Source organism: Macaca fascicularis, chromosome 16 (genome assembly GCF_037993035.2).
Source record: "Macaca fascicularis isolate 582-1 chromosome 16, T2T-MFA8v1.1".
Lineage (NCBI taxonomy): Eukaryota > Metazoa > Chordata > Mammalia > Primates > Cercopithecidae > Macaca > Macaca fascicularis.
The window spans coordinates 10,409,393-10,436,791 of record NC_088390.1 but is presented as its reverse complement, the minus strand read 5'-3'; the positions used below and the strand labels follow the sequence as shown (position 1 = coordinate 10,436,791).

The following is a 27,399-nucleotide window of genomic DNA, read 5'->3' as shown; positions in this document are numbered from 1 at the left end:
ACTGATTGGTAACCTCATAATGGGAGTGACAGCCCATCATATACCCAGGTTCCACCTGCACCCCTTTGGAGATGACATTCTCCAAAAGGGTCCCCAGGCAGTAACGCTTTCACCCTCTCCTTTCAGTGTTTTGAAAGAGTTCTTTCTCTTTTAACCTACAATGATCCCTCCCTAGGACAGAGATATGCATCCCTGAAATGGGATATGGATTCAAGGGATGGCCATCATGGCCTCGGAATCTTTCCTCCCCATATATCCCAGCTCCTGGCATAGGCTCATTCTCCACTAAAAGGGGGTGCCACTCCAAGAATGCCTGACTCTTCAATACCATCCTGCTGGTGTTGGCCTACTGGGTCTATCCTACCTGCTCACCAAACATGTCCAGACATGTTTCAGTCCTACCAACGGACACTCTACAGGCTCAGACTGCAAACCCTACTGCATAATCAATATGTGAACCCCAGAGAAAGATTTCTTTTTTGTTTTGTTTTGTTTTTTGTTTTTTGAGACGGAGTCTCGCTCTGTCGCCCAGGCTGGAGTGCAGTGGCGCAATCTCGGCTCACTGCAAGCTCTGCCTCCTGGGTTTATGCCATTCTCCTGCCTCAGCCTCCTGAGTAGCTGGGACTACAGGCGCCCGCCACCGCGCCCGGCTAATTTTTTGTATATTTTTTTTTAGTAGAGACGGGGTTTCACCGTGGTCTCAATCTCCTGACCTTGTGATCCGCCCGCCTCGGCCTCCCAAAGTGCTGGGATTACAGGCGTGAGCCACCGCACCCGAGTTGAAACCTTTGTGGTGGAAGACAGGCAACGTGGTTATAAAACCAAACCAGCAATGACCATAGGTTTTGAAGGGACCAAGACCTAACTCCAGTCCCAGTCTTATCACACCCTCCCTGTATGACTTTTGACAGGCTGCTTACCAACTAGACCCTCAATTCTTCATCCAGAAATTTGGAAAAACCTGCACAGCTAAAGGGGCTTCATGGGGATTTAATAAGATAACATAGAGATGATGCCTACCCAATGTCTAGCACACAGAAAGGGCTCTGCAAAAGCTTGCCCCTTTCTCATTTGGGAAATGACGATACCATCTTGGATGATCTTCCCTTCCAGATCTAATATTCTATAATGCATATTGATTGTCTTGAGTCCGAACAATGCTGGGATTTCTGGATTACAATGCCGAACTCTTAAGCCGTTGAACATTATTTCCCAGTCATTCTCCATGACATTCCCAGCTCTCAGTATCATTCAATGGTTCCCAGTAGCCTCATCCAGAAAACTGCCCCCTAAATCTATGTACAGTGTGAAAAGATCATAATCAGTTCTCTTCCTTTTCTTGTTTTTTCTTTTCTTTTTTTTTTTTTTTTTGAGACGGAGTCTTGCTCTATCACCCAGGCTGGAGTGCAGTGGCGCAATCTCGGCTCACTGCAACCTCAGCCTCCCGGGTTGACCCCATTCTCCTGCCTCAGCCTCCCAAGTAGCTGGGACTACAAGCGCCCGCCACCACGCCTGGCTATTTTTTTGTATTTTTAGTAGAGACGGGGTTTCACTGTGTTAGCCAGGATGGTCTCCATCTCCTCGGCCTCCCAAAGTGCTAGGATTACAGGCTTGAGCCACCACGCCCTGCCTTTTTGTTTTGTTTTGTTTTTGTTTTTTGTTTTTTTTGAGATGGGGTCTCACTCTGTCTCCCAGGCTGGAGTGCAATGGTGCAATCTTGGCTCACTCCAACCTTTGCCTCTCGGGTTCAAGTGATTCTCCTGCCTCAGCCTCCTGAGTAGCTGGGACTACAGGCACCGGCCACCATGCCCAGCTAGTTTTAGTAAAGATGGGTGTTTCACCACGTTGGCCAGGATGGTCTGGATCTCCTGACCTCGTGATCTGCCTGCCTCGGCCTCCCAAAGTGCTGGGATTACTGGCGTGAGCCACCACACCCGGCCGTAATCGGTTCTTACTTGATGGAAGGAAACAGACAATTCACACCTTTTTCCCATAGTCTCCATCCACCCACACAAACATGTGAAACAAATGGTTTCTACTTTACCTCACCCCGCCTGTCATCCACTTATTTGGGCAAATACTGTCTCACATGCTATGCAAAAAAGAGGTAAGGTCTTTGCCAAGAAGAGGCTGCATATGGATCCCTGAGTCCTACTATGACAGTTGTCCTTTTTTTCTTTCCAGAATGCCATTGACATCCTGGGCTTCAGCTCAGAGGAGAAAGTTGGGATCTACAAACTGACGGGAGCCGTGATGCATTATGGGAACATGAAGTTCAAGCAGAAGCAGCGTGAGGAGCAGGCGGAGCCGGACGGCACCGAAGGTAACCGCATCCGGGAAAAGGGATGCGATTGGGTCCCACTGTGTTCGCGTGTGGGCGAGGCCACGTGAGATAAACTGCATTCATTTCAAGAGCTGTTCTTCCAAAACGGCATAAATCAAATCTAGGTTTCCTGAAGCTCATTGTAGCATGCACTAGGAGTCTGCTCACTCAGTCAAGGGCTCTTAGAGTGGTGAATCCTTGAAAAACAAGGATTTTTTTTTTTTTTTTTTTTTTTTTGAGACGGAGTCTCGCTCTGTCGCCCAGGCTGGAGAGCAGTGGCGAGATCTCGGCTCACTGCAAGCTCCACCTCCCAGGTTCACGCCATTCTCCTGCCTCAGCCTCCCGAGTAGCTGGGACTACAGGCGCCCGCCGCCATGCCTGACTAATTTTTTTGTATTTTTTAGTAGAGACAGGGTTTCACTGTGTTAGTCAGGATGGTCTCGATCTCCTGACCTCGTGATCTGCCTGCCTCGGCCTCCCAAAGTGCTGGGATTACAGGCGTGATGTGGTTGTGTTTTTTTTGTTTGTTTTTTTGTTTTTTTTTTTTTTTTGAGAGGGAGTCTCGCTCTGTCGCCCAGGCTGGGATGCAGTGGCCGGATCTCAGCTCACTGCAAGCTCCGCCTCCCGGGTTTACGCCATTCTCCTGCCTCAGCCTCCCGAGTAGCTGGGACTACAGGCGCCCGCCACCTCGCCCGGCTAGTTATTTTTTGTATTTTTTAATTGAGATGGGGTTTCACCTTGTTAGCCAGGATGGTCTCGATCTTCTGACCTCGTGATCCGCCCGTCTCGGCCTCCCAAAGTGCTGGGATTACAGGCTTGAGCCACCGCGCCCGGCCGTGGTTGTGTTTTTTTAAGGTGGACTCTCATGAGACAATATTGTTAGGTGAACTTCTCTTTCTCTCCACCAGAATGCAGTCTTCATCACTCAGGCCTAAAATGATATGGTAAAGTGGAAGCCAAGTTTTCTTCCTCCCATCACCTGCACCCCAGCATCTGTTGAAATTGGCCCTGAACCAAGAATGGTGAACAGTTCTTCCTCCCCATAACTCTCACCTGGCTGATCCTACCGCCACCCTCTGCCTTATCCCTAAGAGGCCTGGAACTAGAGCAGAGGGCAGCAGGAAGGGCTGAGCGGTGACTGACTCCCCCCCGATGTATCCTGCTCATTAGACTTCTTAGCGCTCATGATGCATCTTACAAATTCCTTGAATTAAAGCCTGGCAACATGGATGGTTCCTGATAATTCTGCCTTTTGATCACAGCCCCACGGTGTGTGAAGCAGTACGCTTTAAACTCTCGAGTAATAAAAAGGAAGTGCAGCCATAAATTAAAGGGTGGAAAAATCTACAAAACCTTATCAGTGTCCCATAAAGGCTCAGCAGCCTCCTATCCTAGGCCTGCCTGGGATGATTCTCCCTTTGTATTAACTCAGAGTCACCTGATTGGTCACCTCATCATGGGAGTTGTACAGGTTCTACTGCACTCAAGTAAAGGAGATTATACAAGGCATGTACACCAGGGGGCACACCTTGGGTGCCATCCTAGAATCCTGCCCATCACAGTGGAGGGGGCTCCAAGTCTTCACACAGGAAACACTTCTGACTGGGGCAATCAGGGAAGGCTTCCTGATAGAAGGGGCACTGACTTGGACTTTGAGGGATGAGTAGGATTCTGAAAAATTGGAGGAGAGATCAGTTCAAGCAGAAGAAATGTCATGAGCAGGCCGGGCACGGCAGCTCATGCCTGTAATCCCAGCACTTTGGGAGGCCAAGGTGGGTGGGTCATCTGAGGTCAGAGGTCAAGACTATCCTGGCTAACACGGTGAAACCCCCTCTCTACTAAAATACAAAAAATTAGCCGGGGTGGTGGCGGGCACCTGTAATCCCAGCTACTTGGGAGACCGAGGCAGGAGAATGGCGTGAACCCGGGAGGCAGAACTTGCAGTGAGCTGAGATCACACCACTGCACTCCATCCTGGGCAACACTGCAAAACTCCAAAAAAAAAAAAAGAAATAGTCCCTGGGGAGCAGCATTTCTCTGCCTTTTTGATGAGCTCAATACAGGCCACCAGGTCCTTCTCAAAGTCAATGAACATCTGCTGAAATATATGCAGACATGTAACCCATGATCTGTAGGAAACAGCCAAAAGTCAACTGCTTTTGACCATCTCCAAACATTTGAAGGCAGGGTCAGGTTTCGTACTTCTCTTTCAACTATGACCGTGGTACTTTGCTTAAATTAGGAAGGTGCCTCATGTCTATTGTCAACTGTCCAAGTGGTGGCTCCTTTACTCATATAACATTTTAATGCATTGTCAGACTCCAACATAACTATGTAACTAATTTTTACTTTTTTGAGTCGGAGTCTTGCTCTTGTCACCCAGGCTGGAGTGCAATGGCGTGATCTCGGTTCACTGCAACCTCTACCTCCCGGGTTCAAGCGATTCTTCTTCCTCAGCCTCCTGAGCAGCTGGGATTACAGGCGCTCGCCACCATGCCAGGCTAATTTTTGTATTTTTAGTACAGACAGGACCATGTTGGCCAGGCTGGTCTCGAACTCCTGACCTCAGGTGATCCACCTGCCTCAGCCTCCCAAAGTGCTGGGATTATAGGCATGAACCACCGTGCCCGGCCTGTAATTAACATTTTTTTAATGAAATCAAAATATCAGTAGGTCAGGATTGGCCAAGAAGCTTCTTATTGTTAAAAGTTGCATCTAGGGCTGGGCGCGGTGGCTCAAGCCTGTAATCCCAGCACTTTGGGAGGCCGAGATGGGCGGATCACGAGGTCAGGAGATCGAGACCATCCTGGCCAAGACAGTGAAACCCTGTCTCTACTAAAAAATACAAAAAACTAGCTGGGCGACGTGGCGGGCACCTGCAGTCCCAGCTACTCGGGAGGCTGAGGCAGGAGAATGGCGTAAACCCGGGAGGCGGAGCTTGCAGTGAGCTGAGATCCAGCCACTGCACTCCAGCCTGGTCGACAGAGCGAGACTCCGTCTCAAAAAAAAAAAAAAAAAAAAAAAAAAAGTTGCATCTAGGAGGCAAATTGGAAGTTCTTGAGAACCTGGGGCCCTGGACCATGGGACTGAAGTTTCAGTGAACAAGTTCAGACCTGGTACAGATACGACAACATGAAAACATCTAAGAGAATGACAGAAAACACTTTTCTTCCAGAAAACACTTCTTTCTCCCCAGAAGCCAGGGGCTGACTGGACACTTTAGCAGCTACTGTTTTTGCATGATGCCATTTTTTTCTCTTCCTTCAGTGGCTGACAAAGCCGGATACCTGATGGGACTGAATTCTGCAGAAATGCTGAAGGGCCTGTGCTGTCCAAGGGTGAAGGTTGGGAATGAATATGTCACTAAAGGGCAAAATGTCCAGCAGGTAATGGAGATGCTCTGATCTGGTTGATTGAGATCTTTTGTTATTTGAGCCATTGTTTTAAAGTTCTTTCAGTTGCAGGTGTCAGAAAATGCACATGAAACCAGCTTTCACATTAAGAGAAAAATCATTTTTAGGCTTCAGAGGCAACCGAAGGAATGCAAATCATTGAGTGCCCATTGGACGCCATGAGGACCTGGAATTAGAAAGTGAAGAGCCCTCTGGAACCAGGCAGCCTCCCTCCAGCTCCTCTGGGGTTCATGGGCTGTTGACTGTCTCCTCTGTTGTGTCCTTGCTAAGCAGATAAGTTTCCTGGACCTCTCTTGCCTGTGGCCACCCCATAGCTCCCAAGTTTATATCTCTGTGTTTCCAGCCTCACCCTGAGACTGAAACCAGTGTCTTTTGATCCCAATTCCAAATTCTTAGGAGAGATACTCAATTAATCCAACCTGGATCAAGTGTTCACCTCTGGTCTAATTAAGTGTGGCCAGGGGCTGGAGTCATGTGCTATAACCACGTTGTTGGAAAAATATCTTTGTAAATCGGATAGTTCTCAAAGAAAGGGGAACAGCGTGGGCTGGGCAAACACCTCACAAAATATTTAATATTATGTTGAATGATCTGAAATTGCCAATATTCAACTGCTTTTGATTTTCTTTTTTTCTTTTCTCTCTCTTATTTTTTTTTCTTTTTTTTGAGACAGAGTCTCGCTATGTTGCAGGCTGGAGTGCAGTGGTACAATCTTGGCTCACTGCAACCTCCGCCTCCCAAGTTCAAGTGATTCTCCTGCCTCAGCCTCCTGAATAGCTGGAACTACAGGCACATGCCACCACACCTAGTTAATTTTTGTATTTTTAGTAGAGACGGGGTTTCACCATGTTGGCCACGATGGTCTCGATCTCCTGACCTCGTGATCCGCCCGCCTCGGCCTCCCAGAGGGTTGGGATTACAGGCATGAGCCACCACGTCCAGTCAACAGTTTTTGATTTTCAAGTCAATTTCATATGTTTCAACTTAATGCAGCCATAGAAACACTAACTCAAGGGTTGAGTGGGTGATCCTTTTTCAAGGTGACCAACTCGGTGGGTGCTCTGGCCAAAGCCGTCTACGAGAAGATGTTCCTATGGATGGTCACCCGCATCAACCAGCAGCTGGACACCAAGCAGCCCAGGCAGTACTTCATCGGGGTCTTGGACATTGCTGGCTTCGAGATCTTTGATGTGAGCTGTGGCCTTCTACTTTCTTGTCTGCTTTGCTGAATCTCCAATGTATTTTCCAAGGTCACTCAAATTCTTTGGTATTTGAATCACCCAGTTCAACAGCCTGGAGCAGCTGTGCATCAACTTCACCAACGAGAAACTGCAACAGTTTTTCAACCACCACATGTTCGTGCTGGAGCAGGAGGAGTACAAGAAGGAAGGCATCGAGTGGGAGTTCATTGACTTCGGGATGGATCTGGCTGCCTGCATCGAGCTCATCGAGAAGGTAGAGAAATACTGCTCCCCAGGTCAGCTCCTCCTTGGTGGGGACCCTCCCCTTCTTGCTCTGATTCTTTTCTGCTCACAGATTGGTGCCCCCAGCCCCCAGGCTGCAAGACTTCAGAAAGATCACTGAATGTCTTTGTGCAGAGAGAATGAATGTCCCAAATCTGTTTTGACACTTTAAAAGGCTTATTGGGTCATTAAATCCAAGGGCTCAGTTATCTGCAAGAATGTGATAAAGCCCCAGTAAGGACTGTGGCATTTCTTATCTATTTGACTTACCCAAAGACCAAAGCAGGCGGAACCGTGCAGCAGTATGGCTCTTGGAGGGATGTTACTATGAAAACAGGAGTGGACATTAACTTTTTTTTTTTTTTTTTTTTGAGATGGAGTCTCGCTCTGTCACCTAGGCTGGAGTGCAGTGGCGCGGTCTTGGTTCACTGCAACCTCTGCCTCCCAGGTTCAAGCGATCCTCCTGCCTCAGCCTCCTGAATAGCTGGGACTACAGGTGCCCACCACCACGCCCGGATAATTTTTTTATTTTTATTTTTTTTTATTTTTAGTAAAGACGGGGTTTCACCATGTTGGCCAGACTGGTCTCGAACTCCTGACCTTGTGATCCGCCTGCCTCAGCCTCCCAAAGTACTGGGATTACAGACGTGAGCTACCATGCCCGGCTGACATTAACTTTTTAAAAAGGAATTCTCATAACATTTGAGCACTGCTCATGTTGGAATGAGTATATCTTCCTAAGGTGGCTACTGAGAAATTGAGACATTATTGTTCAAAATACTACTCACATTACTTTATGGCTATATATGAAACTTTACTTTTTTTGTAAACCTATTGAAAAAAGTGTGCTACATTTATACACACATAATTTCATCCTATATTCTTTTGTTCAGCAGCTATTAATTAAGCACACATTTTATGCCTAGCACTTTCTAGTCATCCCCCAAACAGACCAAGAGACTTGCTCCCCCAGAGCGTACATGCCAGCGTTCCTAGTACCAGAGTGAAAGCACCAAAGAAGTTCTTTTGGCTTCTCCAGACCATGGAGCATGGGTATGCACTAGTATATGTGGAGGTATAGACTCTGTTATCCTCTTTCCAGCCTATGGGCATCTTCTCCATCCTGGAAGAGGAGTGCATGTTCCCCAAGGCAACAGACACCTCCTTCAAGAACAAGCTGTATGACCAGCATCTTGGAAAATCCAACAACTTCCAGAAGCCCAAGCCTGCCAAAGGCAAGCCTGAGGCTCACTTCTCGCTGGTGCACTACGCCGGCACCGTGGACTACAACATTGCCGGCTGGCTCGACAAGAACAAGGACCCCCTGAACGAGACTGTGGTGGGGCTGTACCAGAAGTCTTCGCTGAAGCTTCTCTCCTTCCTTTTTTCCAACTATGCTGGTGCAGACACAGGTAAAATTCTATCATTTCTTTCCCTCTGTGGGACGTTCTATGTAATTACTTCTAACCCAGAGCTGCTCGTGAAGAATCTTGGAGGGATGTTACTATGAAAACAGGAGTGGACATTAACTTTTTTTTTTTTTTTTTTGTGAGATGGAGTCTCGCTCTGTCACCTAGGCTGGAGTGCAGTGGTGCGGTCTTGGCTCACTGCAACCTCTGCCTCTCAGGTTCAAGCTTCAGCTGAACTTCAGACCTGAGCTTCAGCTGAGTATGATGTTTCTGTCTTTCAGCTCCATTTTTCTTCCTCCTGCTCTTATTCTTCCTCTTCTGTCAGAGATAGAGCTCTATGGAGGTAAACAGGACTTCTCGGTGGCCACGATAGTCAACATCACATTGTTTAATAGTTTTCTATTGAGGTATAATTCACGTATAATAAAATTCCCCCTTAAAACCATGTAGTGGTTTTGGCCGGGCACGGTGGCTCACGCCAGTAATCCCAGCTCTTTGGGAGGCCAAGGCGGGGGCCGATCACTTGAGGTCAGGAGTTTGAAACCAGCCTGGCCAACAAGGTGAAACTGCAACCTCCGTCTTCCAGGTTCTAGAGATTCTCCTGCCTCAGCCTCCCAAGTAGCAGGGACTACAGGCATGCACCACCACACCTGGCTAATTTTTTGTATTTTAGTAGAGACAGGCTTTCACCATATTGGCCAGGATGGTGTTGATCTCCTGACCTCATGATCCACCCGCCTCGGCCTCCCAAAGTGCTGGGATTAGAAGCATGAGCCACCACGTCCGTCCCCATGAGCAGATTTCTATTCCTAGCCTCTGGCAACCACTCATCAACTTTCTATCTCTGTAGATTTGCCTATCTGGGCATTTCATGTAAACTGAATTATATACTGGATGCTCTTTTTTGTCTGGCTTCTTTTGCTCAGGCTACTGTTCTCAAGGTCTGTTCCTGTTGTAGATGTATCAGGACTTTGTTCTTTCCAATGGACAAATAATAGTTCATTGTATGAATAGATCACATTGTGTCTGCACATTCATCAGCCGATGAACTTTTTGGCTACTGAGCATGATGTTGCTATGAACATTTGTATATAAGTTTATATGTGAACATATATTGGCAATTCTTTTGGGTATATACAGTACCTAGGAGTAGAGTTGCTGGGTCATATGACAACTGTGTTCAAAGTTTTGAGTAACTTCTGAACTCCTTTCCAAAGTGGCTACACAGGGGCCAGTTGTGGTGGCTCACACCTGTAATCTCAACAGTTTGGGATGCTGAGGCGGAAGGATCATTTGAGGCCAGGGGTTCAAGACCAGTGTGGGCAACATAGAGATCCTGTCTCTAAAACAAAACAAAACAAAATAAAATAAAATAAAATAAAATAAAATAATTAGCCAGAAGTGGTGGTGCATACCTGTAGTCCAGCTACTTGGGAACCTAGGCTGGGAGGATCACATGAGGTTGGGTGACTGAGATTACAGTGAGCCATGATGGTGCCACTGCACTCCAGCCTGGATGACAGAGTGAGACCCTATCTCAAATAAATAATCAAGTAACACAAGCCAGTATCACTTTTTAAGATTACCAGTAAATATACTTTTAAATAGTTACCAACATAGAGTTTTAACATTATATGCCATTTTAAATGCATACATTTAATAAATTCATACAATATATGAAATATAATTATTCATTAGACAATAAGATCATTTTTTAAAAATGAAAGCCTAATATCCTCTGGGCAAGTGAATGTAATAAATGGGAAATGGGCACATACATAAACCTCAATGATGAAAACCATTTTCTTTGAATCTGATCACAATCTCTCTGTAACTACATTGCATAAACTCACCTAGACATAACATCAACTCTAACATAAGACTCTGTGTGGATGTGGATTTGGGGAAGCGGCTTTCCTGCCTTCCCTTCCCCGATCCAAACAGACATTCATGCTAGACACCAGGGACAAAGTGGGGTGAAGGGAAAGGAAGATGGGGGAGACCGGGACATGGCATTTTCCCCCAAGGCTGCATCTTGATTAAGTATCAGAGAAAATTGAGTCATTCGGAAAAAGTAGACTCCAAATTAAGATGGTAAGTTGCGTTGTTTCTTTTAGGAAAGAAAAAAAAATCAACTTATAAAATATTCTTGAGAAAATTCCGTGTTACTACTTTCAGTTACTTACTCATTTAGAGATAAACAGGGATTAAAGAAGAAAAGGAGGTAAATTCGTGAAAGAAACTACAAACATTGCCAGGCATGGTGGCTCACACCCATAATCCCAGCACTTCGGGAGGCCAAGTGGGCAGATCACTTGAAGTCAGGAGTTCAAGACCAGCCTGGCCAATATGGTGAAACCCATTTCTACTAAAAATACAAAAATTAGCCGGACATGGTGATGCTCGCCTGTAGTCCCAGATACTTGGGAGGCTGAGGCAGGAGAATTGCTCAAACCCGGGAAGCAGAGGTTGCAGGGAACCTGGGCACCGCAGTGAGACTCTGTCTCAAAACAAACAAACAACAAAAAAAGAAAAAAAAAAGAAGAAAAGAAAGAAAGAAACTACAAACATTAAGAGGGACATCTCAATCTTGCAAATTATTCAGTTTGCTTTCAGGTCTGATTTCTAAAGGAAAGCACTCCCCTTTTATACTGAGAGTTTAAGTTATACTCTCAGTTAAATACTACCCACACCCCACTCCCACCTCGTTCCCACAATGATAAAGCTGAGGGTTCTCAATCCTGGATAGTTTGGAGGCATTTTAAAAACAAACTAACAGGCCAGGCACGGTGGCTCACACCTGTAATCCCAACACTTTGGGAGGCTGAGGTCAGGAGTTCAAGACCAGCCTGGCCAACGTGGTGAAACCTTGTCTCTCCTAAAAATACAAGAATTAGCCAGGCGTGGTGGTGCGCACCTGTAGTCTCAGCTACTTGGGAGGCTGAGGCAGGAGAATGGCTTAAACCTGGGAGGTGGAGGTTGCAGTGAGCCGAGACTGTGCCATTGTACTCTAGCCTGGAGGACAGAGCGAGACTCTGTCTAAAACAAACAAAGAAACAAAACCTCAGGTCTCTCATGTCAAAAGGAAACCAGAACCCGGGACTGGGAAGGGGTGGTTCAGGAAGCCCACTCCTGGGTCCTCTGGGATACATCTGACATGCCCTTCTGTGTCTGTCTCTAGGCGACTCCGGGGGAAGCAAGAAGGGCGGGAAGAAGAAGGGCTCCTCTTTCCAGACTGTGTCGGCCGTGTTCAGGGTTAGTGTTTTGGCAGCTTCCACATCCGATTGTTTTTCTGCCCAGTGAAATTTGCTAAATGTGCTTGTTTTGGTTTATGTCCCAGGAAAATCTAAACAAATTGATGACTAACTTAAGGAGCACCCACCCTCACTTTGTACGATGCCTGATTCCCAATGAGACCAAGACTCCTGGTAAGTACCAGCAGATCTTGGCAAGTATTTGAACAGAACAGGCTGCCCCGAGATAAATGCAGAATTCTGTGGGTGTGCTCTTGGAAAGAGGGATGGTCTGTATCACTTCTGAAAGCGGTCTCTGAAATAGGGTTGCCAGATTTAGCAGGTAAAAATACCGGATGTACCCAACACAGAAATGATCAATGTTTGAGGTGATGGATATCCCAGTTATGCAGATATGATCTTTGCACATTTCACGCTTGTATCAAAATACCATGTGTACCCCACAAATATGTTCAACTATTATGTGACCACAAAAATGTTAAAAACCAAATGCCGTATTAAATGTTATTAAATTTCAATTTCAGATAAACAATGAAAAATGTCTTAATATAAATGTGACCCATGCACTATTTGGAATATACTTCCTCCAAAAAAGTATTCATCGTTTATCTGAAATTCACATTGAATGGCACATCTGTATCTTATCTGGCACCCCTACTATGAAATCATATTCAAAATATTGTATGTGTATAGGCACATCAGATCCACAGCTTTCATAAGATGAAGGCTCTGTTGGCCTCCTTTACCCCAAAGTTAAATACCACTACATTAGGTAAATAATCATCTTAGGTATCCCATAATCAAACTAGCATCAGTAACAACTGTTTGAGGCCGTACTTCATGTCAATCACTTTGTTATATTATCCCGAATCCTTGCAACAGCTCTCTGCAAGATACACGTATTGATCTCCAGTTTATAAATGAGAAAACTGAGAATCAGAGACTATGTATAAATATAGAACCCCGTGCAATAGAGGGCTCCGTTCACTGTCACTTCATCCCGATTTGCAAACATTCTTGGAGTCTAGCTTTTTCAGTGTTATTTGTCACAAAAAGGAAAACCAACTGCCACGTGGAGCTGTGCCTATGGGGTAACGCGCTCACCAGCTGAGCTGTTCTATGCCCAACACGGGCCTCCCAGTTCAGGATTAAACATCCTGCCTCTGCAACATTACAAGTAAACGGAGGTATAGATTGTCGGGGAAAAAAAAATATATAGTTCACCTGTTACCACGTGACCCTAAGCAGAGCATCTGAGCATTTTCTGCCTCAGCTTTCTTGTCTATAAAACAAGGATACAAGTGGCATTTTTATCTATTATTTCCTTCTTCAATAAGCAGTCATAAAGTGGTTACTCACTTCGCAAGTATCAGCTCATTTAACCCACCTTAGAGGGTTGTCGTGAGGGTTCAATGAGTAAGTGCAAATCAAGCATTTACAACAGGGCTGAGCACATTGTGAACACCCAGCAAACGTTGGATGTTTATCATTATTACTATTATTATCATCATCATCACTCAGAACTAGAAACTGTAACTCCCCAATAGCCAGGTGTGTTATAGTTAGTGAAATTGCATCTTCCATGAAAGTTAGGTTCTAAAGTCTAAGTCAAAGGTAATAACCAGCTACATCACTGTGATATGCATTATTTGGGGCATCCTGCAGCCTCCTGACCAGTGACCCAGCTTCTCCAGTGTTGGGAAGAGTGGTTTCTTTGGTTAAGCATCACACAAAATCATTGGCTTTTATGTAGGTCTTGGAAAAAATCCATTTCCGTTACTGTCGGCGTTGAGTACATGCTTGCATAAATCAAGCATGCTTGTGGCCTGACTCCTCTCTCAGCAGATGGCCTGCAAGGTGGCAGGAGATGGCTTTAAACTGTACCTCTGGGAGGAAGGCTTTTGGTAATCCACTGGCTTACATTATTTTCTTTTTTCTTTGGAGACAGAGCCTTGCTCTGTCGCCAGCCTGGAGTGCAGTGGCGCGATCTCGGCTCACTGCAACCTCCGACTCCCTGGTTCAAGGTACTCTCCTGCCTCAGCCTCCCGAGTAGCTGGGACTACAGGCGCCCGCCACCACGCCCAGCTAATTTTTTGTATTTTTAGTAAAGATGGGGTTTCACCATGTTGGCCAGGATGGTCTCGATCTCCCGACCTCGTGATCTGCCCGCCTCAGCCTCCCAAAGTGCTGGGATTACAGGCGTGAGCCACCGCGCCCAGCCCTACCTTTTCTTTGGGAAGGTAAAGGTTGCCGAAATGTCCGTCCTTTTCTGTTGCGTTTGCTTCTCCTTAGCTCCGGCACCTGCCTCTCTGTTTTCATGTCCATTTCTGGGAATGGCCCAACACTGATACAGAAGCCTGGTGACACCTTAGAAAGCACCTAGTGTGCCCTCTGTATTTTCTAGAAGACTAGAGACTACGGAGATTTCCATGCCTCACCCCAGGGCACCTAGAGCAGGGGCTGGGAGTCACAATCCACGATCAAATCTCAAGTTCCTCCCCACCCACAGGCACATAACGGGGTTTGCTAGTTGTTCTCCCGAATCCTCCGGGGCTTCACAGGCACAGGTCGTGTGCTCGTCTGCTGAACGGGGAACCCTCAGGCGCGGGCTCCAACCTCTACTCCTCTCGTTCTCCTCGTGCAGCAAACCTGGGGCCTGCTAAGTCTGTGCTGCTGGCTCACCAAAGGCTGGCTCGCTGCTGTTTTTAAATGTAGGTTTTATTATTGTTAAGGGATGGAGAGGCCAACAGACCAGAAGATGGTTACCATTAAAAAGACAGCCATGGCTGGGCATGGTGGCTCACGCCTGTAATCCCAACACTTTGGGAGGCTGAGGCGGGTGGATCACCCGAGGTCAGGAGTTTGAGACCAGCCTAACATGGTGAAACCCTGTCTCTACTAAAAATACAAACATTAGCCTGGCGTAGTGGCGCATGCCTGTAATCCCAGCTACTTGGGAGGCTGAGGCAGAATTGCTTGTATCCGGGAGGCGGAGGTTGCAGTGAGCCGAGATTGCGCCACTGCACTCCAGCCTCAGTGACAGAGGGAGACTCCATCTCAAAAAAAAAAAAAAAAAAAAAAAAGATGCAGTGTTCGAGAGGAGGGGGCCTGCCACAGAGCGCCATGAGGGGAAGCACCAGAGCTAGGTTTGGGGGTGGGGGAGTAAGGAGAAATCACAGGCCAGAGCCTTGAGGGTCGTTCCCATGGGATGGAGTCGGTGAGGAAGCATGAACAGGCCAAGCAGGTTCAGCACTGGCAAGTTTGAATGGTTTCAGCAGACGTCAAAATGTAGGGACTTTCTCAAGTTGGCCGGTACCCGGGGCCCTGAGGTGACCAGGGCAGGGAAATATTGACCCAGAGTGTAAGAGTCCTGTGAGAGCCTGACAAAGGTAGGGGTTGGGGATTAACGGCTTTGGATAGTTGGTTTGCATGTGAAAGATGTGCTTGCAGGAATTTGTTTGCTATCTCCTGGAATTAGCTAGCCCCCAGGAAGGGCAGTCTCTCCTGGGCCGGCAAGGCCCCAAGATGCCAGAGCATCATAAGATACAGCATATTTCAAAAGTGTGGCGAACACCACTGCCCATGGAGGCAAAGATGGCTGGAGAAAGGAGTGGGATGGAAGTGATACACTTGGAGAAGTAAAGAGGAAAAACCCTTCAGCAATTGAAGCAGAAGAAGGAGAGAATAGCTCAGGGAAATTTTTAGAAGTTTTGCACGTTGGTACAAAAACCAAAGGAGGCCCTTTACATGGACCTGATAGAAAACAACTCAGGCCAGTTTTGAGGAAAAACAGAGCAAGCCCTAAGAGAACTCAGCTCAGGATTCCGAGTCTGCACAAACCAGAGGGGCCCTGTGAGAGAGGAGAGTCCCGTATCAGCTCTGCTACGGCCTTGCAAAGCCCTTCACCTCTCTGGGCCTCAGTCTCCCCCAGGGCCCTGCCACCCCATAGGATGCCTCTGCAGGAATTAGAAAAGATCTCCCAGTCCAAGTGGGACACGGCCCTTAACAGGATGGACAGCCTGGCAAGCATGGTGGCAGCTCTGGCCTCCCCACCATAAAATGATGGTCCTTTCGGCTTTCTTCTGGCTCTAGAAGCTTCAGTTATCTTGTAATTATGCCTTTTTCTCTCTGCTCCCGGCGCTTAAGAAGAAGGAGGCCTCAGCCACATGGTTAACGCAAGTGTTAATCATGCCTGCTTTCACCATTTTAACCGCTATACTGATCTTTTCTCTCTCTCTTTTTTTTTTTCCAAGACAGGGTCTCACTCTGTCGTTCAGGCTGGAGTGCAATGGTGCAATCTCAGCTCACTGCAACCTCTGCGTCCTAGGTTTAAGCAATCCTCCTGCCTCAGCCTCCCGAGTAGCTGGTATTACAGGGACACACCACACCCCCCCCAGCTAATTTTTTGTATTTTTAGTAGAAACAGGGTTTCACCATGTTGGCCAGGGTGGTCTCGAACTCCTGACCTCAGGCAATCCGCCCACCTCGGCCTCCCAAAGCGCTGGGATTACAGGCGTGAGCCACCGCGCCCGGCCTGTACTCATCTTAACTCAGTTAATCCTCAACCGCCTGACGAAGTAGATACTACAGGTTGCATATCCCTTTATCTGAAATGCTTGGGACCAGGAGTGTTTTACACTTTAAATTTCTGTGGCTATTGGAATATCTTATGAGCCTAATGAGATATCTTGGGATGGGACTAAGTCTAAACACAAAATTCATCTGTTTCATATGGGTCTTATACACATAGCCCTAAGGTAATTGTATAGAATATTAATTTTATACGTGAAACAGTTTTGGCTGCAATCTGCCTCATGAGCTCAGTTGTGGAATTCTCCGCTGTGGCATCAGGTTGGAGCTCAAAGTTTTCAGGCTTTGAATTTTCTGACTGGGGATGTTCCATCTACATTATTATCCTTATTTTACAAATAGAGAAATTGAGGCAGAGACAGCCCAAGTCCACAAAGCTAGTAAACAGCACAGCTGGGATCTTAACCGCTCAGAATCATCATCTAAGAGCTCATGGGAGTCGAATTAGACCGTTTCTAAGGTTGTCTCCACATCGGCGGTTCTATGAATTTCTTTTTTTAATTATTTTATTTATTTATTTATTTATTTATTTAAGACTGAGTCTTGCTCTGTCACCCTCCTGGAGTGCAGTGGCACGATCTCGGCTCACTGCAACCTCCGCCTCCCGGGTTCAAGCAATTCTCCTGACTCAGCCTCCCGAGTAGCTGAGACTACAGGTGCCTGCCACCACGCCCAGCTAATTTTTGTATTTTTAGTAGAGATGGGGTTTCACCATGTTGGCCAGGCTGGTCTCGAACTCCTGACCTCAGGTGATCTGCCCACCTTGGCCTTCCAAGTGCTGGGATTACAGGTGTTGAGCCGCTGCACCTGGCTGGTTCTCTGAATGTCTGAGACATTTTCTCCTTGCTCTTAACCATGTTTTCTCTAGAGAATCACCGCCTGATAGGACTTTCAGAAATGATTAAATGCCCCATGTCTGCACTATTTAATAGGGTGGCCACCGTTACAGGAAATGTTTACATTTACATGAAAAGTTTTAAAATGTTAATTAATTTTTAATGTTAATGAATTTAAATGTAAATAGCCACATGTGGCTGGTCACTACTGTATCTGACAGTGCAGCTCTACCAAAGCCTTGAAAAATCATCTAATTGTATAGTGATGTCTCCTCACAGCTACCAGGGAAGCATGTGGGCATTCTAGAAGCTTCCCTAAGGTTAAGTCAAAGCCAGCTTTGGCCCCACCCCCCTCCCAGCAACTTAGGGAGCCCACAAAGAGAAGCCATCAGGTTGCCGTAGCCCCTCTCCTCTAACCCCTCACACAGACCTGAGACAGAATTTTCTCCATCCTAGTTTGATCTGTGCCTGACCCAGGCTGGTTACCACGAGCATCCATGTTACCTCCCCAGGGGGGCACGCCCCTCTGGCTCCTCTCCTTCCAGCCAAGCTCCATTTCTCCCCCAATTCCTAGAGCAGGGGCTGAGTGGTCAGCAGATGACCGCCGCCCTGCCTTCAACCCACCTGTGGGTCCCCTCCCATGGTCTCCTCTTCTCTTTTTATTTCTTTATTATTATTATTATTTATTATTTTGAGACAGAGCTTCACTCTTGTTGCTGAGGCTGGAGTGCAAGGGCTCAGTCTCAGCTCACTGCAACCTCCGCCCCCTGTGTTCAAGCAATTCTCCTGCCTCAGCCTCCCAAGTAGCTGGGATTATAAGTGTGTGCCACCACGCCTGGCTAATTTTTGTATTTTTAGTAGAAACTGGGTTTCACCATGTTGGCCAGGCTGGTCTCGAACTCCTGACCTCAGGCGATACGCCCACCTTGGCCTCCCAAAGTGCTGGGATTATAGGCATGAGCCACCGCGCCCAGCCGGCCTCCTCTTCTTTGCTGGGTTACTCTTCTGCAGCCGCAGACTGCAGATTTTTCCATCCCCATCCTTGTGTAGATGCAAGAAGACATCTCAGGTTATCCCACAGGAAGCCCAAGTGCACCCCGCATTCACTCTGCCCCCTTTTGCAGCCTTGCTACAGAGTCAGGGCTGAGGACAGAAAGCACAATGCTTTGGCTCTTACTGCCATGGTTATGGGGTGCTAGCATCTCCCCAAGAGGTTGGGATTATTTCTACTGTGGGACCTGCAGGCAGGCTCCGGCCACCCCCAGCCCTGACTCTTGGAGCTGGCACTGACTCTGCCACTCAAGTGTGGATGTGCTGGAGGGTTTCATGGTGCCTCAGACCACCAACAACAAATGAAGGGGTCACAGGCACACCTCTGGGACGTTCTCTCTCCAGGTGTGATGGATCACTACTTGGTCATGCACCAGCTGCGCTGTAACGGGGTCCTCGAGGGCATCCGGATTTGCAGAAAGGGATTCCCTAGCCGGATCCTCTATGCTGACTTCAAGCAGCGGTAGGTTCCCTCTCTCCTGTGCATCTCTCTCTTTCCGAGGGCAACTTCTGCATTCCCCAAAGACACTCTTCGGCCTGGGTATTTGCTGAGCTCCCAAGCCTCCCAGAGTTTCCACGGACTTCATCTCTTGCTGGAGAAACTGACACTATGCCCACAGTGGGTGCTGGGCCAGCCCAAGTGGTTCCAAATTCAGAGCTCAGACCCTCTAGCCTGATTGTGACTCTAGGCCAGGATGTCTCAACTTCCGAACTATGGACATTCAGGCTAGACATTCAGTCCTTTATTGTGGAGGCTGTGCTGGGTGTGGGAGGATTTTAGCAGTAACCCTGCCCTCTACTCAGAGATGTGGTAGCCAACCACACCCCTCCCGGCTAAGCTGTGACAATCAAAACTCTCCAGACATTGCCAAATCACCCCCAGCTGAGGCCCGCAGCTCTAGACTAACTCTGTTCTCTGAGCCGCCATTGGGGTGCGCAAGTCCAGGCCTCATCCAGGATGGAGGACAGGAAAGGACCTTCCAGAAGTAGGAGAACCAAGGTCTGCGGGTCACGGTTGATTTCAAGGCTCTTTTAAGCCAGAGAAGAATCATTTCCTCTGAAAGCAAACTTCCCACCATGCACTCAGCTGGGCTTCCTTCTTTTCACGCTTCTCTCCCACCCACTGTGGCCCCCTTGCTAGAATCAGCCCCTAGCTATTCCCATCTCCCAGACCAGCTGTACAATATTCCACTTCCTCCTAAGGCTGGAACAGGAGAGGATTCTAGAAGGCCTGGTCTCAGCTATGAAGCCTTTCCGGGGATTGGAATCCATCCGGGAAATGTCCTCTCTCCTTAGGTACCGGATCCTCAATGCCAGTGCTATCCCTGAAGGGCAGTTCATTGATAGCAAAAACGCCTCAGAGAAGCTCCTGAACTCCATCGATGTGGACCGGGAGCAGTTCAGGTTCGGCAACACCAAGGTGAGTACGGGCGAGGCTGGGACCCCCCTAGTAACCCCACAGCCCTGGGCTGCTTGTTAGCTGATCCCTCTCCCCTTTTGGTGCACCTGACCGTCCTTGCCCAGTCGCCCAGGTAAAGGGAGCTCTGTGTCTAGGTAGAGAGAGCTTGTCTCCCTGTTGGTTTGTACATGGCTGGAAGCTTACACTGGAATCCTGAGCCCCACCATGCAGCAAGGATGGGAAAAGCCAATGGGGAACTCTAGTGTCCCAGAGGTAAGAAAGAGCCGAAAAGAGAGGAGAACGTAGAGAGGACTCCACGGACCCGAGGCCTTGAGAAGAATGACTATAACCAATAAAACCAGCTACCAGGCGGGGCGCAGTGGCTCATGCCGATAATCCCAGTGCTTCTGGGAGGCTGAAGTAGGATTGCTTGCGGCCAGGAGATGGAGGCTGCAGTGCGCTTGACCATCCTACTGCACTCCAGCCTGGGCAACAGAGTGAAGCCCTGTCTCAAAAAACAAAGACAAAGACAAACTAGCTACCATTTATTGAGCACGTGAGTATCAGCCCCGTGAGAAGCCTCCCGCACGTACTTCACTGACTCTTCACTATCCAGCGAGGTGGGAGTGATGGTGACAAGGGTGGCACTGACTCTTCAGGTTCTTGGGAGGTTGAGAAACTGACTCAAGGTCACACATGGATAGATAGTAAGTGGCAAAGGTCGGCTTCAAATCCTGGCCTGCCTCCGAAGATTCACATCTCAGAAAGGGGCAGGCTGGGGGTCCCCACCAAGGAAGAGCCTGCTGGCCCCAGAGGGTGCTTGGTTTCCCTGGACTGTTACGGAGGGAGTGGGTGAAGTGGGCCTGAGGGTAGGACCAACGTTCCCGGATGGACAGAGAAAGAGAGTGAAGCCAGCGCATCTGTGAGTCTCTCTGATCTGGGCACGATCGCATCCCATGGTTTCTTTCTGGACTCATCTTTGTTTCCTGTACGTGAGCTCTGTCAGAACTGGTCTCTGTGGGTTGGTGGGGCCTGGAACAGATTGTTTTTTTGTTGTTGTTTTGGGTTTTTGTTGTTGTTGTTTTGTTTGTTTTGTTTTGAGACAGAGTCTTGCTCTGTCACCCAGGCTGGAGTGCAATGGCACAATCTCTGCTCACTGCAACCTCTACCTCCCAGGCTCGAGTGATGCTGCTGCCTCAGCCTCCTGAGTATCTGGGATTACAGGTGCCCAGATACCACCACGCCCGGATAATTTTTGTGTTTTTAGCAGAGACAGGGTTTCACCATGATGGCCAGGCTGGTCTCGAACTCCTGACCTCAAATGATCTGCCTGCCTCGGCCTCCCAAAGAGTTGGGATTACAGGCATGAGCCACCGCACCTGGCCTGGAACAGACTCTGGAACAGGCTGCCTCACTGCCCAGGAGGGGCCACTGAGGAGACCAGAGTCACCGAGAAGCAAGTCCTGGAAACGGAATTGCTGCCCCTGCCATGCTCTGAGGTTGAGGCTCAGAGTTGGGCAGAAACAGGCTCCCTCAAGGGCCCGGCTGAACAGCTGCTGGGGAAAAAGATCAAGGCTCCTCTGTCTTTTAATGCAGGTGTTTTTCAAAGCTGGGCTCCTGGGGCTTCTGGAGGAGATGAGAGACGAGAAGCTGGTGACGCTAATGACGCGCACGCAGGCCGTGTGCAGGGGATACCTGATGCGGGTGGAGTTCAAGAAGATGATGGAGAGGAGGTGACACAGACCCTCACCTCCACCTTATCCTGCCTTCTCTGCTTAGCAGCTGATTGTCGCTCCCTGCTTTTCGTCTTGGGATATCCATGTGCTTGCTCTTTCTTTCCTTCATTTGTGTAACCCACATCTACTGAGCGGCAATCCTGGGCTGGGAGCTCTGCATGGCACTGGGGAGACAGAAATGAACCCTGCCTCACAGGGTCACAAAGGAGTGGGAAGCAGACACGTGCATGGCTGGTTTTAATGCCTATGACAAGCGCAATGTTCGTGTTATAGTCGGGGGATAGGGAACTGGCAAGAATAAGCCACTAGCCTAGTTGGGGGGTTGGAGTTGGCATGAAGATGCCAGCAAGAAGGAAGCACTTTTTTTTTTTTTTTTTTTTTTGAGACAGAGTCTTGCCCTGTCATCCAGGCTGGAGTACAGTGGCACAATCTCAGCTCACTGCAACCTCCACCTTCCAGGTTCAAGTGACCTTCCTGCCTCAGCCTCCCTAGTAGCTGGGATCATAGGCATGTACCACCATGCCTGGCTAATTTATATATATATATATATATATATATATATATATATATATTTTTTTTTTTTTTTTTAAGTAGAGATGGGGTTTCACCATGTTGGCCAGGCTGGTCTTGAACTCCTGACCTCAGGTGATCCGCCCGCCTCAGCCTCCCAAAGTGCTGGGATTACAGGTATGCGCCAGCATGCCTGGCTGAAGAAAGCACTTCCTGAAGCAAGGTCTACATAACCTGAGAGTGGGTGGTCTGGGAGGAAGCCCGACAAGCAAATGGCTGTCATTAGAATCTAGAGCAAGAGGCAGGCAGTGGAGGTCCCTGTGTGTCACATTCGGAAACCCAGGCTGCACCCTGTCATTGATGGAGAGCTGTAGAAGGTGTGTGGGGAGACGAGGTGTAGGATTGCGTCACTCTGGCAGTTAGGAGGAGGGTGAACACAAGGGCTAGGGAGGGGCAAGACCACAGTGTGGTAGAAGTCCAAACAAGGGATGACAAGGACCTGAAGTAGGACATGGTTGGTGGGTTAGAGAGCAGGGCACGGATTAAAGGAATGTTTAAGTCTGATTCCTTTGATAATTCAAGAGAAGGAATAGCAGCACTGATGACTGCAGGGATTGCAGGGAGAGTGTGGGAGAGAGCCTGTTCTCCCTGGTTCCCTGGTCCCCTGTGTGACTCTGACTGTCAGAGCCATAATGGACCGCCATTACGTATGCGTCAGGAATGACTCCCAGGCATCTAGCTTGGTGAAGCAGATGGAAGCCAGCACGGAGATGAAAAGAATCTCAAGAAGGCAAAGAGAAGCCAGTGTTCAGGAATCCATAAGCTATGTAAATACAAAGCTGTGGAGGGTGAAGGGGAGGAGATCACGTGGGTGACGCTGGTATGAAAACAGCAGTAGAAATTAGGAATACAGGCTGGTTGCGGTGGCTCACGCTTGTAACCCCAGCAATTTGGGAGGCCGAGGCAGGCAGATCACCTGCAGTCAGGAATTCAAGACCAGCCTGGCCAACATGGCAAAACCCCGTTTCTACTAAAAATACAAAAATTAGCCAGGCATGGGCCGGGCGTGGTGGCTCACGCCTGTAATCCCAGCACTTTGGGAGGCCGAGATGGGCGGATCACGAGGTCAGGAGATCGAGACCATCCTAACTAACATGGTGAAACCTTGTCTTTACTAAAAATACAAAAAATTAGCTGGGCATGGTGGCGGACACCTGTAATCCCAGCTACTCGGGAGGCTGAGGCAGAATGCTGTGAACCCGGGAGGCGGAGTTTTCAGTAAGCCGAGATCGCACCTCTGTACTCCAGCCTGGGCGACAGAGCAAGACTCTGTCTCAAAAAAAAAAAAAAAAAAAAAAAGCCAGGCATGGTGGTGCACACCTGTAATCCCAGCTACTCAGGAGGCTGAGGCAGAAGAATTGCTTGAACCCAGGAGGTGGAGGTTGCAGTTAGCTGAGATTGCACCATCACACTTTAGCTTGGGCAACAGAGCAAGACTCCGTCTCCAAAAAAAAAAAAAAAAAAAGTCTCAAAAAAATATATAGAAAAGAAAGAAATTGGGAAGACAGATCAACTCTACCAGGGCAAGAGACTGGGAGATGACCAATGACCAAGGACAAGTCCTTGGTTTCTTCAGCAAGAAAGAGGGACCTCATATGGCAAAATACAATGAAACAGGAAACATGTTGATGGAATCTAAGGCAGAGAAAGTTTCAAAAGTTGCGAACTGATTAACACATCAAATGTGGCAGAAAGACCCAATCAAATAGGAATGAAAGCTATTCCTTGCATTGAGCATTAGGAAGTCACTGACGCCCTCAGGCAGGGCACTCAGTAGGGTGGTGGAAGGGGCAGCCAGGTGACCAGGTGCCTGCAGGAGGCCCCGCGCCCTCTCCTACCTTCCAACCTGTGCACGTGCCTCTGTCTCCTCTGCCCCTCATTTGCAGACCTACTCTGGATCCAGAGGATCTGCCAAGCTTGGCTGCACCTCCCCACCTAACCAGGAAGGATGGAGGATGGGCCCGTGGGGGACAGGTGGGGGGTGCAGAGACCAGACCTTGCTGGGTTTATTAATTCGAGTCCTAATGGGTGTACAGGGACTCCATCTTCTGCATCCAGTACAACATCCGCTCTTTTATGAATGTCAAGCACTGGCCCTGGATGAACCTGTTCTTCAAAATCAAGCCCCTACTGAAGAGTGCAGAGGCTGAGAAGGAGATGGCCACCATGAAGGAAGACTTCGAGAGGACCAAGGAAGAACTGGCCCGATCCGAGGCTCGCCGGAAGGAGCTGGAGGAGAAAATGGTCTCCCTGCTGCAGGAAAAGAACGACCTCCAATTGCAGGTCCAGTCTGTAAGTACCTCCCACTTAAGAATGCAAAACACAGAGGCTGGAGGACAGAAAAGGGGGAGGAAGGTTGAGGGCACCATCAGGCGTCTATTCAAGAGACAGTGGTGTCACCCAGTGGTTGTATGGAGTATTGCAGCACCACCCTGCTGGTAAAAGGATGCCTGGTCCCGGGCTTCGCCAAAGCAGTGAGTGCCAGAAATTATGTCTGCAAAGAGAATCTGTGCTCTGATTTGTCCCCGACATCACAGAGTTAGATATATTTTGCTGTGGGCATGAAGGATATATATGTGTCATACGTATATGCACCACACCTTTTAAAAAACAATACAAATAAAAATAAATAATCAAAATTAACCCAATTCAACGTGCAAGAGTAATTGTCCATATATGATTTACAGTAATATGTAAAAAGTGCTTTAGGCCAGGCGCGGTGGCTCAGGCCTGTAAGCCCAACACTTTGGGAGGCCGAGGTGGGAGGATCGCTTGAGCCCAGGAGTTCAAGACCAGCCTGGGTGTCATGGCAAAACCCCATCTCTATAAAAAATAAAAATAAAAAAACTAGCCAGGTGTGGTGGTGCATGTCTCTGGTCCAAGATACTCAGAAGGCTGAGGTGGGAGGATCACCTGAGCCCAGGCGGTTGAGGCTGCAGTGAGCTGAGAACATGCCACTGCACTCCAGCCTGGGCAACATAGTGAGACCCCAATCTCAAAAAAAAAAAAAAAGTACTTTAAATATACATAGTTTTATCAAAGAAATGGGAGGATATAGGCTGGACATGGTGGCTCATGCCTGTAATCCCAGCACCCTGGGAGACCGAGGTGGGTGGATCACAAGGTCAGGAGATCAAGACCATCCTGGCTAACATGGTGAAACTCCGTCTCTACTAAAAATACAAAAAAAAAAAAAAATTAGCCAGGTGTGGTGGCACACACCAGTAGTCCCAGCTACTCAGGAGGCTGAGCAGGAGAATCACTTGAACCCAGGAGGTGGAGATTACAGTGAGCCAAGATCGCTCCACTGCACTCCAGCCTGGCGACAGAGCAAGACTCCGTCTCAAAAAAAAAAAAAAAAAAAAAAAAAAAAAAGAAAGAAAAAAGAAAAGAAAAGAAATGGGGCAGTATAATTGTCTCTTTCACAGAGTGAAGGCATTTATAATTTTCCCTTTTTAATAAACCTCCAAATACTTTTACCTTTTGTTTTTTATGCAGAGCATTTTCCGCTCCCCTTTTCATGTGATTTCCCAACCCCTATAGTGAGTTAACAGGAGCACTTTCCCAGGCACAGCAGGCAAGAGAACAGTTCTTGGAACCAGATAACTGGGTTTCTATCCCAGATGTTCCACCTGATAGCCGCGTGACCTTGGGCGAGCTACATATCCTCTTTGTGCTTCCGTTGTCTCGTCTGTAAAATGGGCATAGTCACAGTACTCACCTCATCCAGCTGTTGAAGAATGAACAGTTAATGCCTGTAAAATGCCTAGCACACAGCTCATGTTTATAGATGTTCAATAAACATTAGCACACGTGCCAGTCTCCTCCCACGCATTACCCTGCAATATGTGTCTTAAAATACTCTTATATAGGCCGGGCGCGGTGGCTCACGCCTGTAATCCCAGCACTTTGGGAGGCTGAGGCGGGTGGATCATGAGGTCAAGAGATCGAGACTATCCTGGCCAACACGGTGAAACCCCGTCTCTTCTAAAAATACAGAAATTAGCCAGGCGTGGTGGTGCGCACCTGTAGTCCCAGCTACTCAGGAGGCTGAGGCAGGAGAATCACTTGAACCCAGGAGGCGGAGCTTGCAGTGAGCCGAGATTGCGCCACTGCACTCCAACCTGGGAGACACAGCGAGAATCTGTCTCAAAAAATAAATAAATAAATACTCTTATGTGGGAAGATATAGCCCGATTTAGAACAGAAGTAGCTGATGTTGGTCTGTCCAAGAGACTCACTGCAGCATCTTCTAGGACATATGTATTCAATCACGAATTCTTGGGTGTTTTTAATTTTCTGTTCTGTGGTTCAAGGAGACACAGCTAAGGAGACACAGGAAGAACTTTTCCATTGAAAGGACCAGGCCTGGTGGCTCCTGCCTGCGATCCCAACACTTTCAGAAGCCAAGGCAGGAGGATCACTCGAGTTCGGAAGCTCGAGACCAGCCTGGGCAACATAGTGGGACCTTATCTCTAGAACATAAATAAATACATACATTTAAAAACAAATTTAATGGAAGTTAAAAGATAGTAATGTTTTGAAACGATTTTGTCAGCTTCAGAGAACATAGAGTAGATGAGTCATTTTCCAACTGGTGGTAGCAGGAAGAGTGAGATGAACAGCTGTTCAAATGTGGCAAATTTCTTTTTTTTCTTTTTTTTTTTGAGACGGAGTCTCGCTCTGTCACCTAGGCTGGAGTGCTGTGGCCGGATCTCAGCTCACTGCAAGCTCTGCCTCCCGGGTTTATGCCATTCTCCTGCCTCAGCCTCCTGAGTAGCTGGGACTACAGGCGCCCGCCACCTCGCCCGGCTAGTTTTTTGTATTTTTTAGTAGAGACGGGGTTTCACTGTGTTAGCCAGGATGGTCTCGATCTCCTGACCTCGTGATCCGCCCATCTCGGCCTCCCAAAGTGCTGGGATTACAGGCTTGAGCCACCGCGCCCGGCCCAAATGTGGCAAATTTCTAGAGGCTTCATTCTTTAAAATGAACTTGTAACTTCACGAACTCCTCTGTTTGAAATTATTATAAGTGAGGCCAGGCATGGGGGCGCACACTTGTAGTCCCAGCACTTTGGGAGGCTGAGGCAGGAGGATCACTTGAGGCTAAAATTTGAGACAAGCCTGGGCAACACATTGAGACCCCATCTGTACACACACACAAAATGAAGCCAGTCATGGTGGCACATACCTTGTAGTTCCAGCTACTTGGGAGGCTGAGGTGGGAGGATCACTTGAGACAGAAGTGTGAGGCTGCAGTGGGCTGTCTCACACCACTGCACTGCAGCTTTGGCAACAGAGCAAGACCTTGTCTCTAAAGAAATAAATGGACAAATTATTAAATGCGAATTTCTATA

The 27,399-nt window shown here is 48.0% G+C and overlaps 1 protein-coding gene across 1 annotated transcript in view; it reads left to right on the top strand.

The window, feature by feature from the left end:
* Positions 1-27,399, top strand: part of MYH13 (myosin heavy chain 13) — a 65,077-nt gene that overhangs the window by 12,451 nt on the left and 25,227 nt on the right. Inside the window, exons 10-21 of the mRNA XM_074018595.1 lie at positions 2,185-2,323; positions 5,591-5,709; positions 6,777-6,926; positions 7,021-7,191; positions 8,302-8,611; positions 11,334-11,339; positions 11,790-11,863; positions 11,949-12,036; positions 18,684-18,801; positions 19,635-19,758; positions 21,334-21,470; positions 24,080-24,335. Of these exons, the coding sequence (XP_073874696.1) occupies positions 2,185-2,323; positions 5,591-5,709; positions 6,777-6,926; positions 7,021-7,191; positions 8,302-8,611; positions 11,334-11,339; positions 11,790-11,863; positions 11,949-12,036; positions 18,684-18,801; positions 19,635-19,758; positions 21,334-21,470; positions 24,080-24,335 (1,692 nt within the window). The remainder of the gene's footprint in view (positions 1-2,184; positions 2,324-5,590; positions 5,710-6,776; positions 6,927-7,020; positions 7,192-8,301; positions 8,612-11,333; positions 11,340-11,789; positions 11,864-11,948; positions 12,037-18,683; positions 18,802-19,634; positions 19,759-21,333; positions 21,471-24,079; positions 24,336-27,399) is intronic.